This window comes from Sinocyclocheilus grahami, unplaced genomic scaffold (assembly GCF_001515645.1).
Source record: "Sinocyclocheilus grahami isolate Dianchi unplaced genomic scaffold, SAMN03320097.WGS_v1.1 scaffold86.1, whole genome shotgun sequence".
In the NCBI taxonomy this organism is placed as follows: Eukaryota; Metazoa; Chordata; class Actinopteri; order Cypriniformes; family Cyprinidae; genus Sinocyclocheilus; species Sinocyclocheilus grahami.
The window spans coordinates 1,203,938-1,217,375 of NW_015505265.1; the positions used below are offsets into that span (position 1 = coordinate 1,203,938).

Consider the following 13,438-nt stretch of genomic DNA (forward strand, 5'->3'; position numbering starts at 1 on the left):
TTTCATGTCCGTTGTGTCATTTGACCTCCCCTGATTTCCTCTTTCCCAGCATGCTGATCACCACCTGATTTCCACTATTCAGTCGGCACCAATTTCAATCTTCTCACAATCATTCCAAAGAACTACCACGAAAAAAGCAAATCGGGAAGAAAATGACCCAATCTGAAGACACACAGAATGGCTTTTTCTTGTTCTCTATTTATTGGTTTGATCCATCCTGGTTTTCCCTTTCCCGACACATTTTAAGGTCTCATCATCTCTTTCCTCCTGCCAGGTGTGTAGACCTGTCAGTAATCAGAAGCTCCTGCCCCTTCATGGGGTTGAGCGGTCATCTAAATGTAGCGAGGCATAACAGCATAGAGTAACCAGTGACTCTATAAACGGTCCTGAAGCTATAACTAAACCTGCTTACATCATGAGTAATTCTGCTGAGGCTCGGCCTGCTGTCATTAGTCGAGTGGACAGCATGTACTGTCCAGTGTGTGGACATCTGCTCTCAGTCATCTCCAGCTGTACGAATCCCAGCCCTGCACCTGCTGGACAAACTCTGCATTCGCCAGATTTCTGTTGTGTTCTTATGCTCATACTCTTCTGTGGATCTAAACCCGTTCCAAAAAATGTTTTGTTATTTGGCCTTTAAAGTCAGTGTTAAATCAAAATTAACCATTTATTTTATTATTGCACATTCAAGGCCTTATTGTGAAGACCAATTTCCAAATAAATTCTAATCCTTTTTTAAAAAAAAATTTTTTTATTCAAAATATGGTAACTTATGAGGAATAGATTTAGTTAATTTGTATTCCATCTGGATCCATTCTGGTGTGTAACCGTTGTGACTAATCACATTCCAGTTGATGGAAACTCCTACTTTTTCCCTGATTAAAGGGTTAATTCATAGAAAAATAAAAATTGTCAAAATCTACCTATGTTATTCCAGACCTTTATGACTTTCTTTTGTGGAACATGAAAGATATTTTAAGAAATAAACTGGTTACCGAACGTCATCAACATATATCTTTTTTGTTCTTTCGAAGATTGAACAACATGAGGGTAAAAAAATTATGATTATTAATTATCATTTTTGAGGGAACTATACCTATAAATATCTTGAATTACTTTACTGTGCTTGAAGTCCAGTATTTTTTCTTCTTGTCCCATTTCAGTAATATGGTGACTTCAAACATGAATAGGTTACATTTTTTTTTTGGGAAATGTCTAGATGAAGTAAAAATGTTTTGTTTTTGCTTTTTCAAATTTGTATTTATTTTATTTATTTTTTACAATTGTCTTAAAACAAAAATTTTGTTTCAGATTCAGTGCTGGCTTTTAGATGTTGTTTTATTATTTGTATGCGTTGATGAGTAGAGGTTTAAAAAGCATTGTGGTGAAAAAGTAGAAACAATTAGTTTGCTTGTTTGTTTTACAGTGATTCTTCAAAATTCACAGACCAATAAGATTAACTTTAGTCAGTCTGGGATTGGTGCTGAATGTTATTCAAAACAGATGAATATTTAATTTGTGTCCATTTATGTGAGAGTACATATGGATTATAGTGGAAATGAGTGAAATTGATAAAAGCACAGGGATTTCACTTTTTTTTTTGGTGGGGAGCACCAGTGGCTTGATACAAATCTAGGCACAGTTTTTGTGGTATGGATTATGGAGTGGTTTTCAACTGAACTATGAAATGCAATTGGAGCACCTGTTAAGCTTTTTGATGGGAGTGTTTGATCTGTGTTTTTCCACAGGAGCATCAGACAGTGCTGGAGTCAGCGGAGACCGAATGCCGAGCGTTGCTGCACAGATTCCTGCCGCATGTGCCACTGCCCACTGACCAGGTGCACAATACACACACACACACGCAAAGCAAAAAAAAATTAATCAAAATTGTGCAAGAAAAGCACAGATAATTTATTTCATCTTCCCATCCTAATAAACTGAATCAGGATTCACATCTGTGCGTGTTTGCATAATCCTCTAGTGTAAATGTACATTCTGATTGTGCAGAACCACCAGCAGTGGCTACAGAAGTTTGAGACGTCTGTGAGAGAGAGCTCGTCTGGAGAAGTGACCTTTGCCCCTGCGTCAGGAGCTGGAGATGCCCAGGTACAGAAGCATTGTAAATCTTCCAGAGACAGTGGGCCTCATTTATCAAACGAACGTACGACAGAAAATTGGGCGTACAGTCGTTTTAACGCAAAACTTGGAATTGATCAATATGGACATGAGCGGTGGCTACGATCAAATCTCACGTCTGGTCTCAGCTCGTGTACGCAAGTTTTTGAGTTACCTGAACTTGCGCGCAGCAAAGTAAATACGGTGGAGAATTGTAGAATGACAGCATTTTGTTGTTGTCCTGACCGCCAAACGAAGCTCATTAGTCGATCATTAACCAGTAAGATTAGAATGTCTTTTTATATATATATATATATACACACATACACACACACAGGATTTTAGCTTTAAATGCACGAATATCAGCGTAAACAAGACCATGAGGATTCAATCGTCGCATCATGCACCTGCAGCGCTTCTGTGAAAGGAGAAAAACAGAAATTAAGTCTATAAAAGGAATCAAATAAAAAGGATCACACAAAGTATATAATGGGCTATAATATAATTAATAGATTAACAAAAGGAAAAAACAACAACTGTGCAACAAGTATAGGTTACGCTCGTTTTTGTGACACTCTTAATGCATTTTATTTCTTTTCTTTATATCTTTATTTGATTTAATCCATCTGATCGCACAGGCGCCTCACGCACACACAAACAACATTAGTTCTAGAGTTGCCTGACATTTCAGCCATTCATCATCAAACGAAAATGCAGTCAACCAAACATAAGTTACACTGTTTATTTTAGGTCCGCTGTAAAATCAGCGTGCAGCACCCAAACAAACATGTGAAGAATTTTACACTGATATTAGAACATAAGTGAAGTATAAAGCCATGGTTTAGGCTACATAATGAATAGTAGTTATGCAAACAAATATGGCAAAAATGGAAACATTTGAATTCTTGTGGTATGAGCCCAATGTGGTTTCAGATTTGCTTGACATTTGTATGCTGTTTATAATGAATGCCACTATAGCCTAATCTGTGTTCTATTTTATAGTTGATTATATAATTTTATAACTACTTATTTTTCATTCTTGTTCTGTTCTGAATACCGTTAAATTTAAAATATTTGTTGTAGAGTGAGGGGAACTAAATAGGCTGTTTATATTTACCAGTATTTTAATGTACATATAAATTACATAAATTAATGTAGCCTAATTGTTTGCAATTACAAGATTAACGGGTGTTTTTGGAGTAAGATCAATTTCTCTTTCATGAGATTACTTCCTCTTTTTGGCCAGGTTTCGTTTCTGTGTCGTAAACTCTAGGGGCGAGGCTTCTAAACCGGGGTGGTTTTAGGGGTGTGATATTCAAATGACGATTGTTTTCATGCCGCCACATTTATCAACGTGCGATCATTCGTACGATGAGTTTGGCGGCATACGAATGTTTCATGAATCACACGTGAACTCTGTCGTAAGTTGATTTGTGCGCACGGATCTGCGCTCGATAAATGAGGCCCAGTGTCTGATGAACAAGTGGGGTGCATAAACATTTCAGAAGACTTCAAGATTTGTTTTTTTGGGCAGGCTTTAGCAGAAAAGTTGAAAGGGGCTGAGGAGGCCCAGAAAGTTCTACAGAAAGATTGTAAGACGTACAAGAAAGTGCTTGCAGAGACGGTGAGTTGTGTTCATTGCATCTGTCTGTGATTTTAAAAAACCAAAATGTGTGACACCTGACAGTATGCTGGCAGCTGTGGGCTGAGGGGTGTGTAGTGATGGTGTTGGTGTTGGGTGCACAGGAAGGGATCCTGCAGCAGCTACAGAGCAGTGTGGAGCAGGAGGAGACGCGCTGGAGGGAGAAGTTGGAGCAGTCACAGGCCGATCTCAGAGAGGTTGGTAAAAACAAACACTGCATCAGCATTCCTCATATCTACACCACTCCTTTGACATTTTAGACAATTAATAGTTAGGTTTAATGCCAAATTGTTTGCTCTGACAATGATTCAGTGTGATTAGGATTCTCTACTAAATCCCACAATGCATCATTAGAGGTATTATTTTACTCAATCAGTTATTACATTCTGTATTTGATACACTGAATTGTCAGATTCATTGCGTTGCCATGTGTGTTTGACACTCCTATATTATTATTATTATTATATAACCAATACAAGTTTTTTTTCACATTTTTTAAAGTTTGGAGTTGGTAAGCTTTTTTAATGTTTATGAGAGAACGTTCTTATGCTTAACAATTTATTTGATCAAAACTACAGTAAAAACAGCAAATTTTTGAACGCTATTGTGAATTTATTAGAATTAAAATTTTTTTAAAAAATCTTTGATGGCAAAGCCTAATTTTCTGCATCATTACTCCAGTCTTCAGTGTCACATGATCCTTGAGAAATCATTCTAATATGCTGATTTGCTGCTCCGTAAATATTTTTTATTACTAACAATGTTTGTGGAAACTGATACTTTTTTTTCTGGATTCTTTGAATATAGAGTTCAAAAGAACAGCATTTTGTTTGAAATATAAATATTTGCAACATTATAAAAGTCTTTGTCACTTTTGACTAATTTAGTGCATCATCATTGCTAAATAAAAATATGAATTTCTTAAAAAAAAAAAAAAAAAAAAACTTGCAGACCCCAAACCCCTAAATTTGATATATAATTTTAAGATTTCTTATATAAAATATTATTATATAATATATAATTATGTAATTTATATATAATGTATGCAATATTATATATTAGTAATAGTACAATATATAATAGTAGTACAGTAAAAACACATTTAAAAGGTAAATAACCATTTAGTGTGAACTAAAAATCATCTAGACACATAATTGTTATGAAAATGTGCTTAATTATCATGAATATAATAGTCATATCAATAATTTTCTTTATGCGAAATGCCTTTTTTCTTTTGGAGCCTAAGACCTAGTGTTTTTGTAAGATTCACCAAGTTAGACTGCAAAATAAAAATGTGATGCTTTGGTGTTTAGATGACTCCGAGGGTAATTGCACTGGAACAGGAAGTGGACCGACTGAGCTCAGATGGAGATGTGGAGAGTGTGAGTATGCTTTCAGTTTGAACAGCCCTGAAACACAGTACAACTTGCACCGCTTCAGCGCTGGGCTGAAGAGTATCCCTTTGAATGCTGCTTTGCAATTTATATATCGTAGCTAAGGAGAGACAAACAGCACCTGGAGGCAGAACTGGAGAGAGCGGAGCGTGAGAGCGCCACCTATGTGTCAGAGGTCAGAGAGGTAAGCACAAATACTAACGCTTTACTGCATGCTCCTACCTCTGTCTCTCTTTCTTTTATGTTTTCGTTTGTTGCTTGTGGTTGTGTCGTTTTTAAATGTCTAACATGTTAGATTGGCATCTACTTGTCTATCCTCAGTCCCAACTAGCGCAGCGATCAGTGATGAATGAATCTGACATGCTTGAAGTGATCCAGTGCTCTCTTTAGCCTGCAGATCTTTCTAGAAAGCTTTTATTGTCTGGACTGAGGATCGAATGATCCGGGTTCAATATATGTTAAGCTTTATGCATTTACAGCATGCTGTCGATTACCAGAGAAAGACATTTTGACTCATTTCTTCCTTCGAAGTAGAGGGTCTAAATAAACTTGCCTGGATGTTTCTCAGGGAACATGTCCTGTATTTATACATCTCATGAACCCATAGACCTGGATGACTTTCACCAAAGCCAACAAGGTTGATCTTCCATGTACATGTTGGAAATCACATTGGACGTCCCTTATATACTGTACTGAACTAAAACACCATCCTCCAAAGCCAGCACTGGTTTCTCAACCCCACTCGTTCCTTAAACATCTCAAACTTGATTGCAGCTCAAAGATCTCTTGACCGAGTTGCAAAGCAAACTCGACGGCTCGTACACAGAGGCCGTCAGGCAGAATGAGGAGTTGAATTTGGTAAGACGTCCCCCTGGTTAAACTGAAGTAGCTTTCCCCTTCTCCTCTTGAGCTCACATGGGTGGGGCGCTCGCTTCAAGGGCCTGGACTTTTATGGCAAGGGCTTGCTATCTGTTATCTCTAATTTCTAAACATTTATTCGGCTGTATAGTGAATTCATTTTCCAATAATAACACTGTCATGCTCCAGCGATGACAAAACACAGCATCATGAATTGCAGGTAATTTTAAATAAATGCTGTTCTTGACAGAAGTCCTGATCATATGAAACATTAGAGATGACGGATACACCTTGCCAAAGTTCTGTGTTAATCTGTCATAATAGCTTACTCCGTTTCCTCTGCGGTCACAGTTTAACTTACTGCCACCTTTGCTTAAAACTTGGAAGTGCAGGCACAAGCACATGCACATTACTAACAGCTCGGCTTTTGTCTGTTACATGCACTACTGTTTGAAATTTTGGGCTCAGTAAGATTTTCTTTAATACTCTTGTTTGGCAAGGATGCATTAAATTGATCAAAAGTGACAGTTAAGAGATAGATAGATAGATAGATAGATAGATAGATAGATAGATATTTATATTTTTAAATAAATGCTATTCGTTTGTACTTTCTGTGCATCAATAGAAAAAAACGGATCATGGTTTCCACAAAAATGTTCATTTCTGAAGGATCATTTGACACTGAAGACAGAAGTAATGATGCCAAAAATTCAGCTTTGCATCTCAGGAATAAATTACATTGTACAAAATATAAAAATATGAGACACTTATTTTAAATTGTAAAAATGTGTTTCACAATATTAATGATTTTACTGTATTTTTTGATCAATTAATGCAGCCTTGGTGAGCATAAGACAATTCTTTCAAAACATAAAAAAAACCTCTTATCAACTTTAAACTTATGAGCAGTAGTGTGGTTGTTTTTTTATTATTATTATTATTATTCTAGTGTAAAATGTTGTCCATTGTCTGCTCTGTAACCTTTTATTCTCTGAACTATTGTCAAATCCTCAGTGTTTTTTTAACATTTAGACATCACCTTCTTTACCCCTTTTGTGAAGGAAACTTAAATTAAAATTTCCATGCTTTTGAAGTAGCTATTATCGCATCCAAAACTTTACTGCAAACATTTGTGTTAGAGCAAAATAAAATAACTTTTTTCAAGTATTCAGCACAGTTAACTGTATTCCTTAAATGGATAGTTCTCTTCATTATTTACTCTGTCATTCCAATCCTGTTTGATTTTCTTCGGTGAAAGTCCAAAGGAGATGTTTAACAGAGTGTCCGAGCTGCTCTCTTCCATATAATGACAGTGAATGGCCACCAGATGGGTTCTGTAGGAAACTTTTTCCTCGTCGAAGCAGAGACCAGGAGACTCTTGGGTATCTTCAGCAGAGTTCTTTATTGAGAACGCGCTGCGTGGCGCTGCAGTCATCAAAAGTTTGACTATGGCAGGAATACATTGTAGTTTATATACATTTTAAGGGGGTGGGATACATTCAGTAGAGGTGGAGACAATCTAACCCATAGCATGCAAATGAAGTACAGGCAATCAGCCCGACACCGGCGTTTTCCCAGCCTTGAACTCATCAGCATAACAGTGTCCTTCAAATGCATAGGTGCTAATCCAATCAGTCTGAAAGTCCTAATTCAGTCAGTATAACTACTCAAAGATTGGGGCAGAGGCACCAAGAGCCATTACAAACGAAAGGTGATAGTCTCAGTAATCTGGTCCATTTGACTAACAATAAGAGAACAGGAACAGACAGGAACCTCTTGCTCCACTTTGCTTAAGATAATCATTTGTCTGATGTAATTTACCTTAAATGCTAAATACAATGTACTTCACCTTAGTTTTTCATGTGATGCAATGCCAGATTTTAAACAGATTCTTACATTTGTAATCCCACAGTTCCAGCTCTAAAATGCCAAACAAAGCATCACCAAATTAGTCTGTTCTATTCATGAAGTCACTATTTACTAAAACTCCTGACAAAAAAAGTACAGCTTGGACATTCTGCTCTAAATATCTCCTTTTGTGTTCCACAGAAGAACATAGGTAGGTTTAGAAAGAGTTGGAGGGAGAGTAAATGATCTTCATTTTCAGGAGCCCATCACTGACTTGTCAGTAAAGTGATATTTGACTTGGCTTTTTCTTCAGCTTAAGACTCAGCTGACTGAGACGTTGTGTAAGCTTGAGACGGAGGAGAGTGAGCGACAGAAAGTAGCTGGAAACCTTTACAAGGTAAAGCTTGCGATGCAGGAGGATCTCTCTGTTAAACCGTCCGCATTTTAAAACTGTTAAGTGATTAAGAAGCTTGTTTGTTATCAAGTTATTTTCTCTTCCTCATTGTATGGTTTGTCACCTGATCAGGCCCAGCAGTCTCTGGAGTTGATTCAGGCAGAGATCATTAAAGAAGCAGGCCAAGCTGACCTGATAGAGACCAGCAGCCTCACGCAAACGGTGAGGAGTTTGTTAGCTTACAAAACAATATACTGTTTAACACATGTGGACAGTTTTTGGTTGTCAGGTGTGAGTGGGTTAATGAGATGAACTACATCTGTGGATACTGTACTAGGACACCTGTGTGAATCTGAGGAGAACTAACTTAATACACTTTATAATGATCATAAGTTTAAATACCACTGTTTTATAGGGTTGCATACATTTTCTATAGAGAGAGAGCGAGAGAGAGACTGTGCAAAAGTCTTAGGCCATTAGTATTTAGTACCTCATCCCATCCATCTGGGATGACATGAAGAAACAGAACAAACCGAGACACTCAATCCAGAAGAATCCAGTCTCCAAGATGCTTCAAGAGACCTACCTGCAAACTACAGTACTGTTAAAAGTTTTAGGCACTTGTATAGAAATGCTGTAAAATTAGGATGCTTTCAAGAAATAATGTCATTTAATAGATTTTACTTTCTTGAAGCATCTTGGAGACGTTGCCACAGTTCTTCTGGATTGAGTCTGTCTCAGTTTGTTCTGTTTCTTCATGTTATTCCAGACAGACTGATGATGAAGAGATCAGATCTCTGTGTGGAGCACTGGCTGTTGTCAGACAAAAATCTCACTGGATTATTACAATTAATGGCTAAAAGAAACTGATATTTCCTACTGACACACTACAGCAAAAGATAGAAATAACTGACTTAAAACCATTTTTGTTGGTGAAAATACTAATGGCCTAAAACTTTTGCACAGTAGTGTGTGTGTGTGCATTATATGAGCACTCTAAATAAATAAATATTGTTTTCTTAAATATCAGTGACTATGGCTGAACTCCACATGAATGAAAATGATAGTTTGAAGTTTACTGCAAAATGGCTGAGAAAAGCAAGCTGTATTGTACTGGGTTTAATAGTGAACTATAATGAAAACTGTAAAGACATTTAATGTAATGAAAAAAAAAGGTTTATCTTGATGTAACCATCTAGTTAAAACTGAAATTAATATGAATAAAAAATATATAGACTATGAAATATATAACTAAATACAATATATAATAAAACTATACTTGGTATTCAGCTATATAAAAAAAACTATTAACAGGAATGAAAATGAAAATATAAAAACCCTGCATAAATTAACACTGCAAGTGTGGTTATTGAGTTTAGTCTTTGGAAAATTGTGACATTTAAAAAATGTCTGCCTGACTTGTGCAATCTTTTGACTCGTGTTCTTAGGAGGAGATTGACCGTAAGGAGAAGATGACTGCAGGGTTGAATCAGACAGTACAGGAACTACAAGAACTGCTTCAGTCTGTCAACAGACAGCTTACCAAGGGAAATGAAAGGGTAGGATCCACTTATTTGTTGTTGTTTTTTTAATGTATTCTAGTGTTTCTGGGTGTTTCTTAGATCAAATCACTGTAGCTAAACAGCATTTAAAAAATACGACCAATTTTACACTTGGCTTTTTAGCCAACATTGCCTATATATGCTTTTTCTTACATAATATAAAAGCATTATAAATATTTACTGTAGTTCACAGGAAATCAATTTCCAATGAATCTGATTACTGTACATTTATTGAGCATTCTGTTGGCTACTCTATTTGCTAATGTTAGTTCCCAGTTATGGTAAACAAGTGCCTTATTGTCTTTTTGTTTCAGGATGATGGAGATAAATTATACTTTAATTATAAACTGTAATGAAACCGAGGAAGGCTTCGATGTGCTCTCATAAAGCCACATGACATCAAACCAGAATAACCCACCGTCAGATTCCAGCCCTGTTTACTGCACCGGATCGACCATGTGATCTCCAGTTAAACCAATCCACAATCCCAGCACACTCCAGCCTGGGGTCCCATTCTCCCAGCCAGACCCCGACGACGTGCACTCAGTGAACCGGATCCTTTCTAATGCTGTGGCATTCCTCATATTCAGTAGACATACAGAGCAAAGGCATCCGATAGACGAGACGGTTAGACTCGTTCACGTTTCATTTGACCCTTTTTCAGTCCGAATACTTTGAATAATACTATTTTGTTGACCAGAGAGGTTTTTATCCTTTCATATAAAGAGCGTTGGGGATATGTGTTTTTAAAAATAAAATAACTGTTATGATCTACTGACACTCACTTTGTGTTTTCAGCTCTTGTCTTGAAACCCTTAAATTCAGAGGCACATGCAAGAGATCCGTTTTAAACCAATAAATGCTTTTCCTGACTAATTATGCTCAATTTAGTATTTGTTTTCCTGGGGGCCTGTTGTAATGAGGGACATATTGCGGTATCGTGGGTGAAAGACGGGTTAAATCTGTGCTAAACACCACTGCAAGCAATTCTTTAAGTGCTGCTCAGACAGAGGCATCCTCCTCTGTTCTTATCACACTCTATACTGTTACTAATTTCATTAACACTGATATTTCATTTTTTGTAAAACAGGTGACTGGTATTAAAAGGGATGCTTGATTAAAAATGCAGTCTGGCCTCCTTTTTGTTTTTATAACAGTGTTTTCTTTCTTTCTTAAAGGTGCAATAGGTGATTGTCTTCAGAAACATTTTTTGTTATGCTGGTTGAAATCTCTTCTCATCACGATAGCAATCATTAAGTTAAGTGGTCTAAATGTATTTATCTGTATTTATATATTCTGTGGAAGAAGTAGGACCAAGAAATGTTCGTCCAATCAAAACGCTTGGCTTTCCTACCTGCCTGTCAGCGTATGTATTAGCATACCTCTGCGCACCGGGTTCGCGCAGACAGGATACGTCATCTTCCTTCCTGGTATTGTAGTACTTTTACTAACTGTACTATAAAGTTTTCTCACCAGTGAATGACACATGATGTAGCCCAGCGGTTCCCAATTCCAGTCCTCGCGGCACCCCGCTCTGCATATTTTGCATGTCTCGCTTAGTTTACACACCAGATTCAGATAACCAGCTCGTTAGAAGTGAGCTACTTGCATGAACTGTGTTCCCATCGATATGATCCCTACACAGTGTTCATTGCTCCCTACTCCCTGAGCAGAGGAAATCCGTTGAAGTTTACTTCACTTCAGAACATTCATTCACGGATTTCTTCACACACAGATGAAACTTACTAGAGAAGTGTGACAATATACCTCTGTAAATAAACACTATTTAAATTTACGTCTCGCACACTTTAATGCCCTTTGTATGGAATATATACGCTTGCTTCGAACTGGAATCATGGAGGAATATCCGATGATGTCCACTTCGCAGGGCACTTACGGTCGACAGATGTACATATGAAATGTGCAGAGCGGGGGTGGGGGGCGCGAGGACTGGAATTGGGAACCGCTGATGTAGCCTATTGTAGTAATGTTGTCTCTGGTACTCTGGTCTGTCAGCGTATATGCGTTCAGGGGGCGTGGCTTTGGACTGCGATTGCAGGGATAGTGAGATGTTCGCTTTCAGTGCTATCAGGCTAAAGTTAGCATTTTCCAAGATCTCCTACTGCACCTTTAATTTCTTTCTTTCTGTCTTTTCCTATCTTGAAATGGTAGGGCATAACAATAACTGATTGCGCTTTACTTTTGTGAACCAATCAGTTTTCAAAGCTATTTGGTGGCATGGTAAATGTGTTGCACACAGGAATAGTTGGCTGGCAAAGTATTAAAAGGCTACAGTTTTAGGAGGAAAAAGTTTGTTTTAAAACAAACTAACATCACTTACACATTCGGCAGATATAATTTTAATGAATAATATTTGTTCAGTCTATGGTTCATTTTATGATGCTTTTTAATTATTTAAAGGGATCATCGGATGCCCATTTTCCACAAGTTGAGCTGATTCTTTGGGGTCTTAATGAAAAGTCTATAACATACTTTGGTTAAAATTTCTCAATGGTAGTGTAAAAAACACCCTTTTTACCCTGTCAAAATCAGCTGTGTTTTCAGCACGCCGTTCTAGTCCGTGTTGCTTTAAATGCTAATGAGCTCTGCTGTGGAGGAGGAGGAGAAGGAGGAGATAAATGACAACTGCTATGTTCATTATTACATCCAGCAACAAAACGCCTCAATCGCTTAATCGGAGACGTTCTTGTCTTCCCCTGCACTGGAGTCGACACAACGGGGACAGCTCTCAGCTTACTCAGGGTGGGTCTTAAGGTAAGACAGACTTGTCAATCAACTATCGTGGGAGGAGCCTGTGCAGAACTACGTCATTCTGCCAGGAATCTCAGAACAGCCTGATTTGAGAAAGGGGATTTTAAAATTGGGGTTTTATAAAAAACACTGGGTGGATTTTTATCATTATAGGGTGGATGTGTACACACACTTCCAACACACATTTATGTTAAAACAACAAAAGTGAATTTTGCATCCGATGACCCCTTTAAATATGGAGTGTATTTTATAGTTCTATAGTAAAAACGAAATAGAAATTAAATATACATTATAAAATCTAAAATATTTTATGTATTTATTTTTGGAAATAAATCTTATTTTCTCAAAGGCTTTGAATTAAGCAGTAATATTGTAAAATATTATTGCAATTTTAATAATGTCATTTATTCCTGTGATGGCAAAGCATCATTACTCCAGTCTTCAGTGTCACACGATCCTTCGGAAATCATGCGGATTTGCTTCTCAAGAAATATTTCTTACTGTTTGCAATGTTGAAAATGCCGATTAATATTTTTGTGGAAACTGATACCTTTTTTTTGCATTGATTTGAAAGTATTTTTTGAATACAATTTTTGTAAAACTGTCACTTAATGCATCCTTGCTAAATAAAAGTAATTTATTTAAAATAATCTTACTGACCACCAAAAAGCCACTGCCAAAAACTTATATTTTTGATAGATTGCTGTATATATATATATATTTAAACATTTAGCTTTGAATGAGATGTTTTATTTTGAGGTTTGTATAAATGACATTTGATTTTCTGGTTATAGTTTTCAGAAAGTGCGTATATGAGTTGTACACTATACAGCAGGGGGCAGTCATAATTTAA

General features: G+C 36.9%; 1 protein-coding gene across 1 annotated transcript in view; it reads left to right on the forward strand.

The window, feature by feature from the left end:
* Nucleotides 1-10,689, forward strand: part of ktn1 (kinectin 1) — a 42,297-nt gene extending 31,608 nt beyond the window's left edge. The window contains exons 28-36 of the mRNA XM_016274383.1: nt 3,650-3,739; nt 3,862-3,954; nt 5,071-5,139; nt 5,252-5,335; nt 5,926-6,009; nt 8,171-8,254; nt 8,384-8,473; nt 9,700-9,810; nt 10,128-10,689. Coding sequence (XP_016129869.1) covers nt 3,650-3,739; nt 3,862-3,954; nt 5,071-5,139; nt 5,252-5,335; nt 5,926-6,009; nt 8,171-8,254; nt 8,384-8,473; nt 9,700-9,810; nt 10,128-10,166 — 744 coding nt within the window. The 3' untranslated portion in view covers nt 10,167-10,689. The remainder of the gene's footprint in view (nt 1-3,649; nt 3,740-3,861; nt 3,955-5,070; nt 5,140-5,251; nt 5,336-5,925; nt 6,010-8,170; nt 8,255-8,383; nt 8,474-9,699; nt 9,811-10,127) is intronic.
* Nucleotides 10,690-13,438: the final 2,749 nt, after the last annotated feature.